We start from the raw sequence: 23,487 nt of genomic DNA on the forward strand, positions 1-23,487 counted from the left end.
CCTTGAACGTAACGCAGGCCGCTCCGCCAACCCTCCCCGAGTTCTTTATGACCTTAAAAATCTTGTGTGTAATTCTCTGGCAACTGGGAAGACTTAATGGAAACAGATGTGAACGTCTGCGCGGAAATTAACCCCCTCCCCGCCACGGCCTAATTCCATAATGATTTATTCTAGGTGAGCTCCAGCAGTTTATTTTACTAAGTGAGGCGCAGATGACAGTGTTTATGTTCGTATTAAACAAGCCTTCCAACATCATAAAGCCTGGAAGTGTACGGATCCACCAACGCCGATTCATCTCCCCGCTCTGATCTTAATTAAAGGGACAGTTACATGGGAGTCTTTTATAGGCCTCATGGCGGTCATGACAATGATACGTGCACGTTTGCAACCTTTTTTTTTTTTTTATAGCTTCAGTTCATCTAAAATAAAAAAAAATAAAGCAACTTCGCAAATACCCTTTTGTGTATACAGCTCCTATGCAGACCTATGTAGCCTGTATCCTCTGTCCTTTGGCAGAATACGGTCTGCTGTAAACACACAGCCTGTAGGGCGTAGGCGGGAAATTTAAAACCGGCAACATAATGGATGCACTGAGGGGTCCTGTGTTTTTATAAGATCAGGGGCCATATATATATATATATAGATGTTTGGACGTTCTCCCTTTTGCTTTCGTGGATTCTCTTACTACATTCCCAACGTATACGGATAGGTTAATTGGCGTTCCGTAAAAACGTCCCTCGAATGGTCCTAAAATAAGTCAATTAGATTGTAAATTATTCACAATGGTCCCTGTCTTTAGGGATGTCCTAATTGGGGCCATCCATTTAGGACCACCCTCTATTAGCCTGAGCAAGGCGAGTTGGAGGACTCTGCAATCCCAGGCTAACATTGGTGGCAGAAATAACCGCTGCTTCCCATGGAGCCCCCCAGGGATTAGATCGCCACCGGTGGAGCTGCCACAAGTAAAGAGCTGGCCTAGTTGAACAACCCCATTAAAGTGCACCCCCACCTTTACTCATTGCTGTGTTTAACGCTAGATGAATGCTTTGGCTTTGATTGGTTGAGCAGCTGGTAGTATGTTGCCCCCTTGTGGTCAGGTGTGATGGCTGCCTTTTGCGTTTTTCGGAAACTCCATTAGAATATTTGTTCTAAGAATATGTATGTACATGAATAAGTTTCTGAAGCCGTCAGATGCGGAGCTCCGACCCAGTCACAGTGGAGGAAGTCTATAGATGTAGCCTACATAGCATCAGACCTGTATCTGAAGACCGCCTGCCTTTCTAATGGACATGGCCGCTGTATTTTTAGCGCTGCATACTTGGGCTTATTATCCTGGAAATATTCCAAGAACATTGACCCGATGACGTCTCAAAGAGGAAGTGACCATTCATAAAATGCAGAGCGATAAATCTTACTCCCTATATTCCCCTATTCTACGGTTTCAGTAAAGACTACGACAGACATAACCCGGGCACAATACCGTTATGTAGTTCTGCCTACAATCCCAAATCCTGACCGGTACTGGATTATCAGACGTTTCAGATTAAAAGACAAGACTAACGTTACTTTTTACCCCTTAATGACCAAACTCATGTTAACAATTGGTTCGATGCGCTGGATAAACCGCTGTAAATGATTTGTGTGTTTGTTTTAAAAGTTAAAGGGGTTTTCCACTTTGTGATCAGATTATGGTCAAGAGACTCTTCTAACAAGTAGGGATCGTCCAAAGTGTCTCCCTGCTGGGAACCCAACGATCAGCTGTAATCTGTGGGGAAACCGGGCAGTAAGTGCTTCATTTCCCTGCAGCACCCCCAGAGGGGAAATAAAGCATTACACAGTGATCATTTATATCCATGTGGAACAAGCCTAACCCAGACCCTTGTCCTCAGCAATGCAGTATCTGTATATGCCATGCGCACAATGTATAAAACCTACACTGCTAAAGCTATATAGGCCTTCTACAATTAACCATAAGAGCAGGGATCCTCCAAAAAATATGGTTCTCTCAGTCCAGCTTTCAGTCTTAAAGGATTCAGTTTATCAAGCAGGGCTCATTCACACGGCCATATTACATTTCCATTATTTTGATATGGATCCGTAATATGGCACCGTGGCATGCGTGGGCCCATACTGTGCCTCTGATTTCCTACAGAGGCCATACAAGGCACTTTACCCTTAATCCGAGTGGAGAGCTACAACTAGGAGCATCTCTCGAACTAGGAGACCTGGCACATCTGTGCATTATATGGTGGCCCACTGACTTTATTGGCCATTGTGTAATGCCTCATTTCCCTTGCAGTATTGCTGCAGGAGAAGTGACTGATGCCCCAGCTTAAAAACCGCATGGCCAGCCGTTCACCTGGGGACATATGATCAGAGACCGACACATAAACCCGTAGCTACCGAAACCACTCGTGATCAAAGTGCAAATCCACCATAGACTATTATTAGGATCATGGAGGATAGAGCACCCTGTGGGTGAGCTTGTATTACACAATGTACATATCTTAGGCTGAGTTCACCTGGTTTTGGGGCTTACGACTGAGGTATACATTGAGTATTTCCTGACGTATACCTCTGACAGGAGGCTCCAACGTATGGTTCACACGGGCCGGATACGCTCCGTAAAAGCACGCAGCGTATCGGCCCTGTGCGCCGCTGTGAATTTCAGGCGAAAAACTGCACCAAACTGTGGTAGTTTTTCGCTCGGAACGTCTGCTGCGGAAAACTGTATCCTGGGATGAAACGTCATGTGATTGGCTGCAGCGGCAGTCACATGGGATGAAGCGTCTTCCCAGGAGGCTAGCCCTCTGACGTCATTCAGGCCGGCCTCTTGGGATATTTCATACCATGTGACCGCCTCTACAGCCTGTGATTGGCTGCAGCGGTCACATGGGATGAAACCTCACCCCAGGAGACAGGGCTGGAGGAAGAAACTCAGATTTCAGGGTAAGTATAAGATTTATATATTTTTTTGAGCTGCGTTTTTTGCGGTGGAATCGCTGTGAACCCGCCGCAAAAAAATGCAACAACCGCTATGTGTTGCGGGATTTAGCTCTCCATTGAATTCAATGGGGAAAACCCTCAACAAATAAGCAGCGTTTACGCAAATACAATTGACATGCTGCGGAATAAAATTCCGCACCGCAGGTCAATTTCGGAGCGTTTTTTCCGCTCGCTATTTACGCAGCGTGTGGATGGGATTTGTTTCATCACATCCACTTTGCTGCTGATTTTCCGCAACTAATTCCGTTGCGGGAAATCGGCAATATTTACGCAACGTGTGTACTGACACTATGAATACTCTTTTTAGCAAACATCGGGTCAATGTGGCCCTATGAATACATCCAGCATATGCAGCGGGAGCTTTCCTGGCACTTAAGCTGAACGTACACCGCAGACGCAGTGTGAATAGAGCCTTACGCTACCAACCAGCTCTTACCTCACTGTCATGGAATGGCTTGGAGCGGATGGTGAGAATTCCCAGCTCAATGGACTCCTGGAACTTGCTGGGAATACGGAGACCTTGGAGCCTCTCATATACGTGACGGGCCAGTTTATAGGCGCCCAGGGCCTTGCTCTGTTTGGCCAATGTGTACAACGTGTTCCTGATGCCGTGCGTCAAGGAGGATAACGGCGCGCGGAATAAATCTTCTACAGAGACTTCATTATAAACTCCAGGAATTGATAGCTGAGATACAAGTAATAACGAGCTGTAATGAAGGATACACTTTGGATATTCCCAGGGGACTTTCTTTGGTCAGACTGTGCAGCAGGAATCTGGAGATATTGAACAATGTTTCTGGTAAGTGAGAACTGAATGGTTCATCCTGAAATAAAACAGATGAGAATAGTCAAAAGTCTATACAACCAAGATGGTGAAGATATTTTTGAAGTATTATGTGAAAAAGTCTTTTAATATTCTATTCAGGCTTTGCTTGGTTTACTACAAAAGGTACAGATGCCGGACGACCATCACACATGTCCGCCATTGTTGTGACCAAGGATTTTTACAGCCCCCTGAATAGCGTATAAATCTGTACGGCTATATTTCCAACCCCTTGCTCACGTTCTGATAGTGTAGGTGTCAGTCTTCACTGTAGTTCTGGCATTCTGTTCAAGGGTGAACATTGCAAAAGTCTCTAAGATGAAGTACATTGAATTGCGGGAAATACAGTTTAAGTTGCAACAGGATTCAAATAAAACCCAATTATCTTTACTAAGCAAAGCTGCTCCCGTAGTGACCTGTGCGTGGCTGCTCCTGTAGTGACCTGTGCGTGGCTGCTCCTGTAGTGACCTGTGCGTGGCTGCTCCTGTAGTGACCTGTGCGTGGCTGCTCCTGTAGTGACCTGTGCGTGGCTGCTCCTGTAGTGACCTGTGCGTGGCGGCTCCTGTAGTGACCTGTGCGTGGCGGCTCCTGTAGTGACCTGTGCGTGGCGGCTCCTGTAGTGACCTGTGCGTGGCTGCTCCCGTAGTGACCTGTGCGCTGCTGCTCCCGTAGTGACCTGTGCGCTGCTGCTCCCGTAGTGATCTGTGCGTAGCCGCTCCCGTAGTGATCTGTGTGTAGTGATCTGTGCGTGGCGGCTCCTGTAGTGACCTGTGCGTGGCGGCTCCTGTAGTGACCTGTGCGTGGCGGCTCCGGTAGTGACCTGTGCGTGGCGGCTCCGGTAGTGACCTGTGCGTGGCGGCTCCCGTAGTGACCTGTGCGTGGCTGCCCCCGTAGTGACCTGTGCGTGGCTGCCCCCGTAGTGACCTGTGCGTGGCTGCCCCCGTAGTGACCTGTGCGTGGCTGCCCCCGTAGTGACCTGTGCGTGGCTGCCCCCGTAGTGACCTGTGCGTGGCTGCTCCCGTAGTGACCTGTGCGTGGCTGCTCCCGTAGTGACCTGTGCGTGGCTGCTCCCGTAGTGACCTGTGCGTGGCTGCTCCCGTAGTGACCTGTGCGTGGCTGCTCCCGTAGTGATCTGTGCGCTGCTGCTCCCGTAGTGATCTGTGCGTAGCCGCTCCCGTAGTGATCTGTGCGTAGTGACCCGTGCGTAGCCGCTCCCGTAGTGATCTGTGCGTAGTGACCCGCGCGCGGCTGCTCCCGAGGAGAGAAGGTGGGACTCTCGAATGCCACTAATATCTGTCATATGATGCTGGGGGTTGTAGTTATTCAGCAGTCACCTGCACTGCATTAACTAGTTACTCAACCGTGGTAAATCCAATAACTATACTGTGCACGCTCTCACAATCGTCGCGGCAGGCTAAGCAGAGGGGTTGTCCACAAACTCCCTTTGAATTCACACAAAAATATGAAATTGTTGTTAGAGAGCGGCTCGGTGTATTTCTCGTTACTCACTGTGTATCTCTGGATGGAGTGGTAGGCATGGTAAAGTTCGGCCAGATGCTGGAAATAGTGGAACTTCTGCAGCATGGCATCCTGCTTCTCCTCATTATCTACAGGAAGGAATAAACATGAAATCATTAACACAACATGAAGCTTCCTGTAAAACCTGCCGATCTGAACGTCAAGCGGATCATTTACACAAACTTATTATTGAAGGAACTTTAGTGAAATGAAACAATTGACCTCTTATGTCTCTATATGTGGATGGACACGGAGGCGCAACTTCACGCTCCTGGGCCCCAATGCAAAATCTGTACCAGGGCGCCCACCGCCCACGTGCCATGTATAATACTGGTGTCGTCTTAGGAAGCGCAGGTGACTTTGTGTCGGCACCGGCGCTCGCTGCAACCCCTGCACTCCCTAGCTGCACCCCTGAACTCCCTATCTACACCCCTGGACGGACATGGTAGTTCATGTTGAATAAATGGGAAGTTTAATGTTTCACTGACGACACGACAGAAGCACAAATAAAAATGGCGTCGTTGGGTGTCAAAAATGAAAAAGAAATGGGCTTCTCATACTGTCCTATCATACGGAAAATCGAATGTGAGAATATAATAACGAGTAGCAATTAATTTGTAGGATTTGGTAAATATGGTTGATACAACCGAGCACATGTGACGCTCGGCCGTCCTCGTATACACTGTGATAACGGGAGCTCAATGTTTACATGTGATATCGCCAGACAGCCAGATAAATGAAATATATCCATAGGGAACCATCGACATGTCGGATCCATAGAGCAGCTATACGTAAAACAATACACCCCCCCCCCCCTCTCGCTTTCTGGCAGCCTAATCATCCCGTGGTGACCCCAGTGTGGGGTGGTGCTGTTTTTGGAATGAAGCGGCCATGCTTTTCTAGTCCTGGACAAACCCTCTAATACATAAAGGAGTTGGCGCTTTGCTATGGACACCCGCTCACCTTGTGCAATATCGAGGCACTGCACAGACAGCATCCAGTAATAATAAGACGCATCATTAAATCTACTTTCCACCACGGCATTGTGGGTAAGCTGCTCCAGCACCCGGACCGCGTCATCCTGGCGACCGGCTTTGTGGAAGGCTATTAAAAGGAATACAGATAAAGAGCGAGTTTATAATAAAGCCGGACACTAAGGAGAGTTTAACACACAATTGCATTGCATGGAGCAGCCATTCCCGACGCACACAGCAACGATCTACGTATATACCCTTCTGAGCTTCTTCAAACCGGTCATTTTCTGCCAGCCACTGCGCGTACGGAACGTAGACCTCATCCTTATATTCAGGGTATTTCTCTGCCAAAGCAAAGGCCTGGAAATAGACATTGGAAAGTCGACAGGAACGATTACATGAGAATACAACGCTGCGCCGCACAGGGGCAAACGCAGGAGGTATCCAGGTGTGTTGGTGAACACCATGGAAAAGCAAAATGTCCCCCAATCATACAGACGCTGCCGACTTACTACATAAATGATATCATACGCTATTACATGGGGCGGTTTGGTGGTCTAGAGTGGTTTTGCGGTTAATACCGAATATCTCTGGTGGTCTGAAGTGAAGAAGGGGTTAATATTGATATACATTATACGTTGTTTAGGATGCTGTTGGGTGTTGGATTTCGCAGAAAAGTGGACCTATAATCTCATTTAATTTAATAAATAGGTCGAGAATTCTTATAAAGATCAGGTCTCTGATTTTGTTTAAAAAAATAAAATAAATTCCAGACTTCCGGAATTTGTAAAATAATAAAATTCTGTTTTACTGCACCTGCCACTAGGGGGAGCTCACTCAATAGGAATTTAGTTAATTTGCAGAAAGAATTAGTCTTTAAATAGATTTTTTTTTTTTCTCCTGAACTACTAAGAGGGGAGTTTGCAGGTATTGGGAAACCCCCTCTAAATTTGGCATAAATCCAGACAGGGTCCAACATGCATCGCATCCTGATTCTGCCTCCCCTGGACCATTTGCGGAGGGAGGGCAGCAGTGCAGACTTAGGAGACCACCTACTCAACGTCCCTCCCGATTGTCACAGGGGAGGCAGCATCGGCAGGCGGTACATGTTGGCAGGTTGTACCAGATTCCAACTGCTGCCTTTACTGAACCCCTTTACAGTTCCCAACCAGGACTGGTCCCTCACCTCTTCCCAGTGTTGCGTCTCCACGTGCAGCAGGACCAGCGCTTTCAGATCCCCGATCTTCATGTACGTTTCGGCAGCATAGCCATGATGCTGCAGCTTTTTTAAAAAGTAAGCGCACCTTGATAGCGGCTCCCTCTCCGCTTTGTCCAGCTTCCTCGCTATATCGATTAACCTAAAGACGAGGTGTGACAATTAACCGACCGCTCCCTGGTTGGCTTTTTTTACTTACACAAAAAAAAAAGAAATCACCTGTAAATATGAGTCATTGAGTTGTCAACTTCTGTCAAAGCGATTAATATTCTATTCAGTCATTATATCTGTTCCTGGGAAAGTTGGATGATATGCAATATGGCCGCCCTTACAGCTCCAACTTTGCTTTCCCAGACTCCTAAACGGCAAATCCGCCCTGTTCATGAAAGCTACACAGGAGTGGGAAACGTATCACTGTATAAATAGACAGGCTTGCCATTCTGGAGTCTAGGAAAGCTGGGTGCCAGCCCTTTGTGGGAGCTGTAATGGTGGCCATATTGATTGTCCCAGGAACAGAAACGTTTCAATGCAATATTTTACAACTTGCAGATGAGTGGGGAATTTTTACCTAATTGAAATTTTTTTGATTAAGAAAATGATCTTTAAAAGGGATTGTCCAGGTAAGAAAACCCTTTGTCATACACCCTATTAGTGAATTCTGGGTTAATATTGGGGGGGTCTTCTGGTCAGGATCCTTATCTCTTGGTCAGAGTGGAGAGCGGTTACATAGATCGTCTCTCCCTCTGGAGGACCTGTCCTGTATTACACAGACAACACATTGATATGAATGGACACTGTGTAATGCCTCATTTCCCCTGTGGTGGCGCTGCAGGGAAATTGAACACTTTCTGCCAGGTTTCCCCACAGATTACAGATGATCGCTGGGGGTCGTAGCAGGGGGAAAATTTGTGATCAGCTTATTGTCAAGGGATCCTTTAACAAGTAGGGGTTGTCCAAAGTGTAAACCCCCTTCAAAATGAAACAATTAATAGTAGGAAAGGCAAATACGACTATTGAACCTGTGCAAACAGAAAATCTGATGTAAGTCTCCCCTCCGGCGCTTCAGCCTCTTTGTTAGGAACGTTAATGAGAAACTTTGGTTTTGGGGCGCCTCTCCCTCTCAGCTGTTCTGCGATCAGGAAACGCACGCTCTTTAGCTGCTATTACATTTTATTGCCCTTCAAATTCAGCTATAAATCTCCCAGGATGTTTTTATGAGCAGAGGAGGGAGATCTAAACTACAGGAGAAAGTTTTATTATCCGAGACTGGGTCAGAAGGGGAATAAATTGGATATAAGGTACGCAGCTCGCCGTCAAGAGGAATGTCAGACACTGCTGTGGGGGCAGGGGGGGGGGCATTAATTAAAGTTCATTTTACCTCTGCTCCATTAGGCCATAGCTATGACTAGTGATTCCCACTTCGCTGCAATGTCTATTGGAGTCTGAGCTAGGCTACCTGCTGTTCACTCTCCCTGCCCCATGCTTTATACTGCAGCTCTGCTCTCCATGCTTATCTGGCAATAAGAAGATCGCAGTGGGTCCAACAAGTGCAGGTGGCTGCACATTTACCCTGCAGCAGAGACTCAGTATTTAACGGGTCCGATTCATATGTAATACATGGTTGAGCTGAGTCATCCAGAGCAAGAGCCGCTCTTTTCAGCAGCTCTCTTCTTCTGATTTAGCATCCTCATCTATTAACCATAGTGGAGAGCGGCAAAAAATAATGTGTCTGTCTCTGGAGGACCTGGCATGTCCCAGCATTAACGGGACAGCCCATTGCTTTCAATAGGCACTGTGTAATGCTTCATCTCTCCTGTGGCGGCGCTGCAGGGAAATTGAACACTCGCTTCCAGATCCTCCCACAGCCGATCGCTGGAGGACACCATGTGATCAGCTTATTTTCAACAGACCCTTCTAGCAAAAATGGATTGTCTGAAGCGAATCACCCCTTTATACGACTATCCAATTTTTTAGATCTTTAAGAATAATTTTTACGCCTATGGCCACCGGAAAGAGAAGCTTTGTGTATGACAGAAATGACCTGGACTGAAGAAAGAGCACAAAGCACGCGCCTCGAACAAACAAGGAAACTGGAAAAGATGAGCGGAGACGAGGCAGGACAGGAAACGGCGTCTTTGTTATCGCGCTGAATGGCTGCAAATAACCCTCTTCCTGCTCAGTTTTTTTTTTTTTTACTTGTTTTTCGGGTACGCAGCTAACAAAACAAAAGGCTAAATATAAGCGAAAAATGTCAGGAGCAGCTGCCGATGGGTTTTCCCTCCACCTGGTGAAGCCGCCTGTTGTCCTCTATATGGATGGTCTCATAGGACGCATTAGTAGAGTGGCGCGCAGGCGGCTGGGTCGGTAGAAAGGCCGGAAATGAGCTGGAAGACGTTTTCGATCTTAGGTCATTTAATGTCCTGCCCGTGTGCCCGGTCTGCAGGTGTTCCTGTCATCAACATATCCTGCCACACTACGTAATTATGGGACGCGGGCTCGGCCGCTCAGTCTGTGGAGGTCTATCAACATTAGGCTGCCCTGAATAAAGCAGCAATGTGGATCTAATAACTACTAGAACTGTGGAGCTGGCAGGTAACCCGCTACCGATACTGTCGCTTTATGAATCAAAGAACATTACATTATTTATCTTGGACTACTCCTGTATTCTAGTCCATAGAAGCATTCACAATTGAGCAATTGGAAACAGTCAGCAAGCATGTCATCAGACACACACCCCCTAACAGTTTATCTGAGAGCCTATCATACAGGAAGACAGTTAAGGCCCTTTTACACTGCAAATTATTGGGAGCACATCTCATTGTGCTCCCGACATGATGATAATGTATGGGGACGAGCGATCGGAGTAACGAGCGCTCGTCCCCGTATTAGCTCCATGTGAAAGGAGCAAACGAGCGCCGATCAACGAGCGGTTTCGTTGATCGGCGCTCGTTTACACGGCCCATTAGCCGTTCTTACAATCAGATTGATGAACAGCACCTAGCATAAAGACTACACTTCCCAGAATGCAAATCATTAGAGCGAGCTGTGTGCAGACACTGAACAAGCAGGAGATGCTGGGAGATTTCAGATTTGGAGCCTGCAGAATTGTAAAATAAGCAATTCTTTTAAATTCTCCATCCAAACTGAAAGATTAATTGAAAGCGAGATCTGGAAACAAACTTACATCTCAACCCAGCCGTGGTCCCCACTCAGCTCTATGGCCTTCATGTGCTCTCCGGCTGACAGATACATCTCTGCTGCTGCTTTTGGTTCCCGGATATTGCGGGCCCAGTCTGCCTGCTTGGTGATTAGAGTCTTGGTCTCTTTTGGGTCTCCAGATCCCAAAAATTCCTAAAAGAGACAGCTGGTTAGTGCATGGCATCACACTGTATACCTGGGTTAGCGCTCGGCCTAGCGAAGGCATGGAGAAAGCACGGTTGTCAAATATGGGATTTTTTTTTTTGTACCATGCCCTGCTGCACCACAATAAGCAATACCCAATAATAAACCCATGTAGGGGTGATCATTCTGCATTTAGTTCCGTATTTTAGCTTGCCGGTTCAGTATAAAAGTATTTTTACAAAGGTCAATTTTGACTTTCATTTTAATGCTGGTTGTAAAAAGAAATTTCCCGATGTTCCTCGATTAATTTTTAACGTGTCCCTGATGGAATATGCAGAACTTGTCAGTGAAGGCCGTACACATTTGAGCACACCTCATACAAACGTCACTGAGACCCCAATGGGAAACGTGCCAAATAATGATGCACTTCTCAATCCGGAGGTCCTGACGTGCTACGTTTTACTCAGGTTGCGATTATTAAATAACTTGAAATGCAGGAATCGGCCAGTTCAGGACATGAATTGTCACCGTGTGTTCATGATGGTCTATAATGGCGGCCATGCACAACCACAGGTCTTCCCGATGGTTGGCGACATCTGCTCATTCATGGACCCTCTCCGATATGGAGTCTGATTTCTCACTTTTATATGACAAATAAGAATGATTGGGTCGGCGCTCAGTTTTTTTTTTGTTTTTTTTATTTACATACCAGAAAATCGAGCGCTTCTCCTTACACACCCAACTCTCCCCCAACCATTGTGCAAACCAAATAAGACTACAATTTATGAAAGAAAGCAGCAGCATAAATGATTTAGAGCATTTTTCTAAATCACTCAGGCGTTCGGATTCTTCAATACAGACCACACACAAACTATGTTGCCTGCTTCCACCACTAGGTGGCGATCTGTATACCACTGCATATGGCTCCTACTGCCCTGTAGAGGAATTGCCCCCTAGTGCAGATTTTCACTCTGTTGGGGGGGGGGGGGGGGGAATAGAGGGTATTGGTGTTCTGTATTAAATAGGGGAGATGTCCAGTCTTATCATGTATATTAGGAAAATTATTCAATTGATTTATGCTGCTGGTTTCCTGTAATGACAGATTCCCCGTCATGAATGAATCCTCCATCTCCATACAATACCTTGGCATAGTCAAACATGCGCAGATCTGTGTACATACTGAGCGCCCGGCTCTCCTGTCCACCTTTCTTGTAGAGTTTGGCGGCCTCTGTAAACTTGCCCTGGTACGTGTAAACCTCTGCTAAAAATAAGTCGTCATTGGAATCCCCTCGCTTTTTCCGTTCCTTGAAAACACATGAATAGATAAAAAATATATAGTAGAGGGTAAGCGTTATTCGTTAATATTCAAATAGAATTCAGGGAAAATGTGCAATAACAAAGCAAAGCCGTAATGTGAACGTGTCTTATGTAAATGAAGAATAAAGGGTTAATCTAGACATTCATAGTATATCCACAGGAGGAGCCATAAATGTGTGATAGATGGAGGTCCCAGCTATGGTACCCGCACCCATATTGAGAATGGAAGTCACCCGACCCCCATTCCGTATGGTCAGACGCCCGCCGTCTGGCAATTCCAGGTGGGGCCTGTGTTGAGCGGTGGCCACGTATGCGCGCAGTCCTCTACATTCTGTTCAATGGGAGTTACGTAAACAGCCGAGCAGCGCTCGCCACATAGTCCCCATCTGGGATTAGCGGACGGCGCTACCTCAATACAGACCCCACCTCGATATAGTTGTGGGACCCATAGCTAGGACCCGCATCGATGAGACACAAATGTCCGAGATGGGAATGACCCTTTAATCATTTGTATCATGAAAAGTTCTGCAGCTTTCTAATATACTTTGCGTTTCAATTCTTCACAATTTCCAAGATCTCTGCTTGTTGTCAGTGAATGGAAACATTATTGTCCAGAGGCTGAAATCCTATGCAGAGCGAATACGTCTCATATATGAGGGTTTGCTACAATTATACCCAGTCTAGAGTTAAAGGCACTGGAATATAGATTGATAAATTTTACCTGCACTGATACACTGTAGCAAACTAACAAGATAGTAGAGAGATTTGTGCTGTTCCTGATGTTTTTAGGGCATTGTTTCGACTGGATCCATTTGTCAGCAGTGAGAACAATTAATACTGGGTTTCCGCCTCCTGGGTGTAAACAAAAATGTTCACATTCACTGACTGCAATCAGTTGATGGTTTGAAAATTTTGATCAAACACCAAGCATATTAGAAAGTTCCATATATTTTATTATATATATAAAACACTGGATTTAACATCTACCATAGGAACCTCCTGTAGACTCCGCTGCTTCTCACCCACAATTTGCTGCTATCTAATAACCCAAAGCATTTCAAGGGGTTAACTGCGATATCCTGACTCTAATGCAATAAGGTGATTGCAATCATTACAGAGTCTGGAAATAACAGGTGGCTCCGAGGGAACTTTGGGGGACCGAACCTCATTCCATAAGTGTGTGTCATACACTGTCTCAGGTGGGGACTGGAGTGAAAGGAGCATTGTGATTCAGCTGCTGTGTCAGCGCTGCGCTGACAGGATCCAGACTGGATTTAATATAAGACCCGACCATCCAGCCTATAAATCTAGTAACGTCCTAAATACACTGTCTGCAGCAGTTATTAGCTCCTGACTCCCGCCAGCGGATCTGCAGCGCATTCAATCACGATGCACAGCAGGGTTTTTAATAGCAAAAGTCACTGGTGTTATTCTCCCGACCTCGGCCTTAGTCATTCAACAGCTCCCAGCATGCCCCGGGTGCCCAATACGACCGAAGACGAGCGTTTCACGGATAACGCCTGAATCTAACAACGATAAAAAATCCATTCCATTGACCAGAATATTTATCTCCGCAGTTGGTATATTTATTCTGGACATGGAAGTAATGCAAGTAATTGATCGAATTAGGAAATCTTGTAATCCCCTCCATTAAGTGGTCCGTATGGACGAGCAGCAAGTTAGCAAGCTATAGCTCCCCTGCAGCCGTGATCCCTGATATATGATTTTGGGGACTGGACTTTAGGAAATGTGGACATTACATCTCATCGGTTTGGCTGCTTTATAAGGGAGTTGTAGTTTTATAAGCTGTTGTGAAACTACAACTCTCAGCATGCCCTGATGGCTATTTGCTGTCAGTGCATGCTGGGAGTTATAGCTTCAAAACAGTTGTAGGGCGGAGGGTTGCACACTGCTAGGATAGGACATGGGGGTCCAGCCGCTGGGATTCCCACGTGTCCAGAGTACGGGGCGGTTTTAGTCCCGATGGCAATGGGAGAGCAGGCTGGAGTAGTGAGCAGCGTCCGTTCTTCAATAGGAGGGACCACAGCCTGCTCTCCCAATTCTGATGGGACTAAAACCGCCCAGTACTCCCACCGATCCAATCAATAGATCATAAAACATGATTAGGAAAATCCCCCATATAATTGACATTTTTTTGTATTTACACCCAGGACTTATCTTCAGTGTTCAGGGTAAATCAGCGTCACTGATTTCAATGTTCTTGTTCTTCTCGAGGAAGGAAGAAATGTCTGTGTCTTATTTTGCGGTCACATATTTTTATTGGTTCATTTTAAGACTGCCATAAAAAAAATGTCTGTCCAGTCTCCGTAAAGTGGCGCAGTCCTGGACTGTCAGCGCCGTGTCACAGCTGTATACAGGAGCAGTCCTGGACTGTCAGCGCCGTGTCACAGCTGTATACAGGAGCAGTCCTGGACTGTCAGCGCCGTGTCACAGCTGTATACAGGAGCAGTCCTGGACTGTCAGCGCCGTGTCACAGCTGTATACCGGAGCAGTCCTGGACTGTCAGCGCCGTGTCACAGCTGTATACAGGAGCAGTCCTGGACTGTCAGCGCCGTGTCACAGCTGTATACAGGAGCAGTCCTGGACTGTCAGCGCCGTGTCACAGCTGTATACAGGAGCAGTCCTGGACTGTCAGCGCCGTGTCACAGCTGTATACAGGAGCAGTCCTGGACTGTCAGCGCCGTGTCACAGCTGTATACAGGAGCAGCACGGATATCGCGCAAGATAAGAGATTCAGATTGGAGGAAATTCTTATTTATAACACGAATGAGGTCATTGAGCTGCAAACAAACCAGCAAAGGAAGGAAAAGGGAAAAAGTGTGCAGAGTAATCTATGACACTCCCAGTCCCCGAGACCTACAATCCTGGCCCCAATATAGGGCTCATAAACAAAGCTGCTCTGCCGCTTCAGTGTCCCACAATGATCCCGGCCCCCATTTGGGGCCAAAATATAATTTCAACAAAACCACAAAAAAGGCCATACTCACTAGGTAGGTGGGTGGGTGAAAACCCGTTCCCATCAGGACGCAGACGGGTCAAAGAATGCTGCAGAAGGAGTGTGCATTAAATAGTGATAGCCCCTCCCACTAGTCTTGAGGGGAGTGGCGGACTAAGTGCTCAAAGGTGTGCGATAAATGAGTGTCAGTGTAGTGCTAGGGTGTGAATGGATGGTAAAAAATAAATATGTATGTATGAAAGTGTCAGAACTGTGTAATAATGTAATAAAAATAAATAAATAAATAAATGTGATGAATAGGGGTCAGTGCTGTGAATAGTACATGGGGTGTCAGTACTATGTGTAATACGTGGAGGGATAATGTGCTGGTCGTCAGGCATGGCGTATCTTGCCGAATAACAGCCTATTTGTAACGCCGCTAGTGTTAGCTAAAGCGGGCTGCTCTGCATTCCAAACCAAACGCCAGCACATCATGCCCTCCCAGCATATAAGACCCGGCTGCGTCCTGAAAAAAAGTGTAGTATACGTAGTAAGAAATATCCATGAAACATGGGGTATTAGTTGTTATTTTGGCCAAAATACGCAAAGCTCGCAACCCAACGTCAAGGGTCCCCAGTGCCTTGCGAGTATAATTTGCCTGTGTTGAAGTAAACTGTAAACAATTTCATTTCGTTGGGTCTTGGTAAATGCTAAAAGCTATGTACACCTTTGAAAACTTTTTAACACGTGTGTGTGTGTGTGTGTGTGTGTGTGTGTGTGTGTGTGTGTGTGTGTGTGTGTGTGTGTGTATCTAGCGCTGCGACCTGAATCCGTCAGGTCAGTGGGACTGACGGGTTCAGTGTCAGCGGGTCCTGCGTGTCTGACAGTTCATCACTTAGATCTAATCAATAACAGGTGGATCCTGCAGGACCCGCTGTTGCTGAAACTGTCAGTCCCGCTGATCTGACGGATTCAGGTCTCCGCGCACGATACAGCTGCTCTATATAAAGGATACAAAGCAGCTGTATCTCAAAAAGTAAAAATGTTTTTTTTAATAAAAACGAATTAGAAAGTTGCAGCAAACAGATATTTTTATGGAAAAAAGAAACAAAAAAACAAACTTTTTCATAGGTGTACATAGCCGTTAAACCTAGGGCTGCCACTGCAAGGAAATGGATCAGACAGGTTGGATTTTACCTGTTTGATCCTATTTTTTTTCCGGTTGATAAGCAGCGCCTCAGGTGTAGGTTCGACACACGTGTTATTGGAGGATTCTGGACTGACGGCTCTTGGCCAAACGATTCCTCGACCAAAGCAATCAAATGTCTATGGCTTCCTTAGAGGGGTTGTCCGGTTTAGGCAACCACTATCCATGTGAAAGGTCTTACAAGAAGCTGTGGAGGATCTGACTGCAGTGACATTAATGACCCTCTAGGTCATCCAAAGGGAGAGCAGCTCTTCAATGCTCCACTATCCTATAGCAAACAGAAGGGGGGCAAGCAGGGGGACCCCACTGTATCACAGCCTAAAGCTGACAAATCTTTTAAGTGACCATTTCATCAATGGCTTAATTAACCCCAATGTGTGTTGTTTGTTTTACAGGACGCAGTTGAACGAAGACGAAAATCTTGCAAACACATGAAATATATAAAGACTCCACCAAAAACTTGCACCAATTGGATTTGGCCCGTGACCCCTGTGATGCACATACCTCAATACTGTTAATCAGTTCCAGGTATCGAAGATCCCTTATGCGTATAAAAGCCTGATATAAGGAAAAATATATATATGGTTAGACAATGCATTCATACTATGTAAATTGCCGATGAGTATATGTATGTATAATTAAGAAAGGTGTCTACTTCTTTCTAGCGGTTATGGAATAAAAATTCCCAGCATGCCCTGCAAGTTTACCCCTGCTGTACTGAACAATTTAATTCACATGCAGAAATGACCGTCCGATCCGAGCATTTAATACTAGCAAGTTATATTATGAATTAAATAGCGCGGATTTGCTGCACATTTCTGTCTTTTGATCTGCATCAAAGATATGTAATTACCTAGACGACTTTTTAAATTGCATATGTACTCACGTTATCTAGAAAAAGCCTTCTGAACGTGACTCGCGCTAATAGGACAATAATGACGGACAACTGAACTTCTAGGGGTTCTCCGGTATGGATAACCCCCTACTTGTTAGAAGGGTCATTTGACAAAAAGCAGATCAAAGAGTCTCCCCCTGGGACCCCCAGCGATCGGCTGTAATTTGTGAGGACACCTGGCAGTGAGTGTTCAATTTCCCAGCAGTGCCCCCACAGGAGAAATGAAGCATTACACCATCCCCATTCATATCAATGTGTTGTCTGTATAATACAGGACGGGACAGGTCCTCCAGAGACGTGCTATGCAACGTCTCCACTCTGGCCAAGAGATGAGGACCCTGAGCAGAGGACCCCCCCTCTATTAAACCAGAATACACTAATAGTGTATGAAAACAGTTTCTCAAACCAAACAACCCCTTGAAATTTCTCAGAACACCGCTTTACATTACACACATGGAGATGTATGGAAAAACACTCTGAATATGATTGTATACATAAAATAGATCCTCGCGTGTGTGGTCTTGAATGGTTTGATAGCAGTCACTATAACCACATCTGCTGTATGTTTGATATAGCTTTACATAGGTGTCATTTAAGTTTAAAGGTGCATCACCTGTAATTATTTATGTTATGCTATATTTCCAGTGTGTTCGAGGATTGCGGTCAAACATATGGCCAGAAGTATGCAACTGTATAAAAAAAAAGTATAGCATGTGTTATATGGGTTGTTTCTTTTATCCAGTTGTATTGAAAATTGCAAGAGATTTCCAATACAGCTATACCGGCCATACATATGCCAAATGAATGCCAATTAAAGCCTATGCGCACATCAGGAGATTTTCCTGGCGTATAGGCTAAAAGTGAACCACAGTCCTATTGTGAATTTGGCTTTATGTGTATTGGTTATTCTGTTTGTGTACTCTGTAATACGGCATTCTTTTATTTGTTTTTTTAGCAGAGTTGGTGTTGGTGTCAGCAGTTTTACATCCGTGCCCCAGACAGGATGATCCTGTGAATTACAGGACGTGCCTGGGACCTTCAGTTTGGGAACGCACCGTAAACAAACAGATCGTATAAGGTCAGACATAGCAACAAAGCATCCTGGTCAAACAGGAAACATCTTGTCACCTTTTTAGCAGTCTCAAAATCCAGGCCTTCCAAAGATTCCATGGCCAACTCCCTCCAGTCCAGATCGGTGACCCCCAGGCAGGCAATCTGATAGGCCTCTCGGAACATCTTCCTTTCCAGGTACTGATACATTGGAGTAGACTGCAAGGAATGAAACATTGAAAATGAGACAAGTCGTGATAACGGAGACTGATCTAGTACAGTGCACTTTACCAGATATCGAAGATCCCTCTCTATTATTCCCAAAAATCCTGTTTCAGAATACCCCATAGACTGAAAAACCTGACAGTCTGGCATTTCCCAGCGACTATTGCTGTAAAGTGTGTCAGCCGGTCTATTTTCTTGTTGGACTGAACTTCAGCAAAATGCAGGCCGTCAAGTAAAAATAATTGATTACATTATCATAAAACAGCTGAATTTCTAGTAATGCTGCTCCAATAATTGACTATGGATTATATGCTTGAAGAATCACTGCAATGAAGTGGTCTTCGCTGTTGCATAACTACAACTCCCAGCATGTCTTAGAAGTTATATTTAGCATTAGCTGGAAAGCCACGGGTTGGTTGTAATGTTCTGAATGTAGTCAGGCGGCATTTTCCAGAATACCCGGTGTCTCATAATGGCGGCTTCCACTGAACGAGCTTGTGTGAGGTGAAGACACACTCACACCTCACACCATGAAACATTAGGGTAGCCGTAAGTTATCAGCCTCACCTGAGGGACGTCAACAGAAGACATGGAGTAGACGTGCAGACAAAAGATTTTGGAGCCGTTGTATCCGACCACAAACCCCTGGAGCTTCTGCTGGTGTACAGGGAAGTTACTGGCTTTGATGTTTAGGTATCCTCCTCCAGAAAAACACAACATGTCCTCGCACTGGGTGTTCCAGGCTACACTGTTAGCGTTGGGCTCCTAGGTGGACCGAGGCAGGATCAGAAAGAGAAAACAACACACTTGCATTATGGCCATATGGATCTTGTGTGCTATATGCGTTTGACGTTTAGCTGGTAGAGTTTTCAAATGTATTTCAAATGCGTTCTATTCCGTATGATGGGATCTTATATTCCACATCCAGCATAATGTCTAAATAAACTAGGACAATCTCCTTTCCTGACCTGAAACAACAACTCCTTGGTTGTGATGTCATACACCAGACACGTGTTGTTCTCATCCACCACGGCGAGCTTGTTGCGAGTGGCGCTCATGTCCAAGCACCGGACGGATGTCGCTTGTTTCAGTAAGGTGATGGCAAAGAGGTTGTCCACAAAGATCTTCAGGATCTAATAAAAAACAGAGTGATAAAAAATTACTAAAGGGCTGCTTCAAACAAGCAAATAAAATAAGCTTCACGAGAATGAAGCCTTGTGTGATCTGATATACAGGGACTATTATTTATATGTTCGGCCTCCCACACACACGAGCGTGCTTGGTCCGTGATATACGGTGCGTATGTCGGCCGCATTTCCCGGACCGAACACACTGCAGGGAGTCGCGCTCCTAGTCATCTATGACGCTCGTTACGGGACAACTGTCCTGCACTGTAATCATGTTTTCAGTACGGGACAGTTGTCCCGCAGTGAGGCAGGGACTCCTAGCGTCATAGAGAACTATGATGTTAGGAGCCCGGCTCCCTGCACTGTGTTCGGTCCGGGAAATGCGGCCGACATCCGGACCGTATATCACGGACCAAAGGGGGAGGCCTTATTGTGCTAAAAATATAAAAATGATTAAAAGTGTGAAAGTAAACATGTTGTCCACGATTAGGGAAAAGGGTCTTTTTTCCAGAAATATCGTCACTCACGTGCTGGGCTGTGTCTGGTATTGCAGATCAGACCAATTAACTTAGCTGGAAAAAAAAAAGTGCGTTACCAGTCACGGCCCAGGACAAGAGTAGCGCTGTGTCTGGGGAATAGCAGACTCTTTTTTTCTAGTATTATTATTTTATAACTCCATTTTATCTCAATACAATAGCTTTAGGGTAAGACCCAGGAGTCCCGGTCAGTGAACTATATCATCACGTCAACATTCACTAAAAATTCTCCACCCATGACTATAATAGATGGTGTTGAGAATAATTGGAGACCTAGAATTAAAGCAATAGCAAAGACCAACATTTATGGAAAGGAATAAAAGACTGCAGAAAGCTATTTAGGGAATATACCACTATGAATTTTTTTGTTAGGAAGAAAAGTTTTTTTATTACTTCTCCTTTAAATAACATCTGGAAATCTAATCGCAAAAAAATGAAATAGTCACACAGCGCCACCAAGTGTTCACGTGTTAGAATGTTACAAGCATTTTTCAACAGCAACTGTGTAAGGGTATGTTCACACGCAGTAGCAAAATACATCTGAAATTACGGAGTGGTTTTCGCCTGAAAACAGCTCCTGATTTTGACGTTTTTGTAACTACTCGCGTTTTTCGCGGCGTATTTTACGGACGTTATTGGAGCTGTTTTTCAATAGAGTCAATGAAAAACGGCTCCAAAAACGTCCCAAGAAGTGACCTGCGAAGTTTCATGCAAGCAATGGGCAGATGTTTGTAGGCGTAATGGAGACGTTTTTTCAGGGGTAATTCGAGGCGTAAAACACCCGAATTACGTCTGAAAACAGTGCGTGTGAACATACCCTAAAAGAGTAATGTTACACCTCCTGGAAGCTGTTTAGCCACAAGAGTTACGATAATTACCTGTAGGTTATTCCCCATCACCCTGTAATACGTGATATTGAGGAAAATATTGATGGAGCGGTGGCTGAGCATGTGTAGTACCGTTAAATTCACATAGGGGACTCGGGGACCCCAGTTATCAGGATTGGTGGGATCCCAGTGGTCGGACCCCCACCGATCAAAAATGTATCACCTTATAGGTGATAAATTATGATTAATCGGAAAACCCCTTTAAGGTCGCTCTTAATCTTCAATTTAATTTAGGGAACACCAGAAATTCCAGTTGTCTTTTGCCATTACTTTTCTATGCTTTGCACTAAGGGTTAATATATTACCTGTCCATTTTTCAGTCCCACTAACAAGCCTTCTCTGCCTGAAGAACCTCCGATAACCTTTATGTACCGAATTAAAGACTCCATCATCCACTCTCGCTCCTTCACACCTTTAAAGGACAAGCACTGCAAACGTTTCTCCTGTTTAGAGAGAGAGATGATTTATAGACACTCCACATCCAATCTGAACTGATTTTAGCCATGAAGACAATGATCAGCAATATAACGGATTCAAACTGCATGTAATAATAGATTTAGTTATTCCCCTTTGCGTATATATAATATCAACGTAATCCACAGCGCTGTACAGAGATTGTCATCACTCACATCAGTCCCTGTCCCCGCTGGCGGTCACAATATAATTTCCCTATCTATTACTAGAGATCATTATTTATAGGGATCCAATAAGCACATGATATTAACAGTGGAGTCTCCTTAGACATGGAGGACGTTCACACGGATATTACACAAACTTGCCAACCACTTTATATGTCAGGGGGCGCAGGGATATATAAATGTAGCTCTTGACTGACTTCACTCATCCCAAATGAAATACAAGCAGGTGACTTCCAAATTCTCTCTCATCTGCACATGTATGGATGCTCTTAAAGGAACGCTCAGGATAAAACTGATGCCTAGTGCAGGGCCCGAGGGGGTGGGCATGACTCAGGGATTCTTTGAATGTTCTTTGAATCCCTGGGACGTGCCCCCTAAGGCCGTGTAGTAGCCATAATACATATCAGTTTATAATTGAGAGTTTCTATAACGAAGATATACAGAGCTCACCTGGCACAGGATAACATGCTGTGAACAAACCACAAGCAGATTACATTCAAACTTTTTGACAATTTTTTCTTTGACGCGGTAATGCATGTCCGCAGCATCTTCAGAATACAGCTCGTATATCAAGATCTTCTCGGGCATCTGAATGGCCAGCCTGTTCTTATAGATGGCAATCTTCTTCACCAGCTCCCGGCACTTAATCCTCACTGGAAAAAAGGACAAAACACGAGTGTATGTTTACATAGGACTATCCATCATCACCGCTTTTTATATAGATAAAAACATCTCTAGCATCCAAACTAGGTGAATAAACTGTGGAGTAGATGGACAGGCAGCTCTGTCGTAGACGGCATACACTACATATACACTCATACACTACATATACACTCATACACTACATATACACTACATACATTACATATACACTCATACACTACATATACACTCATACACTACATATACACTACATACATTACATATACACTCATACACTACATATACACTCATACACTACATATACACTCATACACTACATATACACTACATACATTACATATACACTCATACACTACATATACACTCATAAACTACATATACACTACATACACTACATATACACTCATACACTACATATACACTCATACACTACATATACACTCATACACTACATATACACTCATACACTACATATACACTACATACATTACATATACACTCATACACTACATATACACTCATAAACTACATATACACTACATACATTACATATACACTCATACACTACATATACACTCATACACTACATATACACTCATACACTACATATACACTCATACACTACATATACACTCATAAACTACATATACACTACATACATTACATATACACTCATACACTACATACATTACATATACACTCATACACTACATATACACTCATACACTACATACATTACATATACACTCATACACTACATATACACTCATAAACTACATATACACTACATACATTACATATACACTCATACACTACATATACACTCATACACTACATATACACTCATACACTACATATACACTCATACACTACATATACACTCATAAACTACATATACACTACATACATTACATATACACTCATACACTACATATACACTCATAAACTACATATACACTCATACACTACATATACACTACATATACACTCATACACTACATACATTACATATACACTCATACACTACATATACACTCATACACTACATATACACTACATACATTACATATACACTCATACACTACATATACACTCATAAACTACATA

At 44.6% G+C, this 23,487-nt stretch overlaps 1 protein-coding gene across 1 annotated transcript in view; it reads right to left on the minus strand.

Moving 5' to 3' along the window:
- IFT122 (intraflagellar transport 122) overlaps positions 1-23,487 on the minus strand; it is a 41,887-nt gene that overhangs the window by 9,217 nt on the left and 9,183 nt on the right. Inside the window, exons 11-24 of the mRNA XM_075831842.1 lie at positions 22,168-22,370; positions 21,385-21,522; positions 19,498-19,662; positions 19,097-19,294; positions 18,383-18,523; positions 16,864-16,917; positions 12,022-12,183; positions 10,722-10,888; positions 7,508-7,679; positions 6,579-6,681; positions 6,311-6,451; positions 5,339-5,436; positions 3,730-3,830; positions 3,443-3,608 (exon numbers count right to left, since the gene is read on the minus strand). Of these exons, the coding sequence (XP_075687957.1) occupies positions 3,443-3,608; positions 3,730-3,830; positions 5,339-5,436; positions 6,311-6,451; positions 6,579-6,681; positions 7,508-7,679; positions 10,722-10,888; positions 12,022-12,183; positions 16,864-16,917; positions 18,383-18,523; positions 19,097-19,294; positions 19,498-19,662; positions 21,385-21,522; positions 22,168-22,370 (2,009 nt within the window). The remainder of the gene's footprint in view (positions 1-3,442; positions 3,609-3,729; positions 3,831-5,338; positions 5,437-6,310; positions 6,452-6,578; positions 6,682-7,507; positions 7,680-10,721; positions 10,889-12,021; positions 12,184-16,863; positions 16,918-18,382; positions 18,524-19,096; positions 19,295-19,497; positions 19,663-21,384; positions 21,523-22,167; positions 22,371-23,487) is intronic.

Source organism: Rhinoderma darwinii, chromosome 7 (genome assembly GCF_050947455.1).
Source record: "Rhinoderma darwinii isolate aRhiDar2 chromosome 7, aRhiDar2.hap1, whole genome shotgun sequence".
Taxonomy (NCBI): domain Eukaryota; kingdom Metazoa; phylum Chordata; class Amphibia; order Anura; family Rhinodermatidae; genus Rhinoderma; species Rhinoderma darwinii.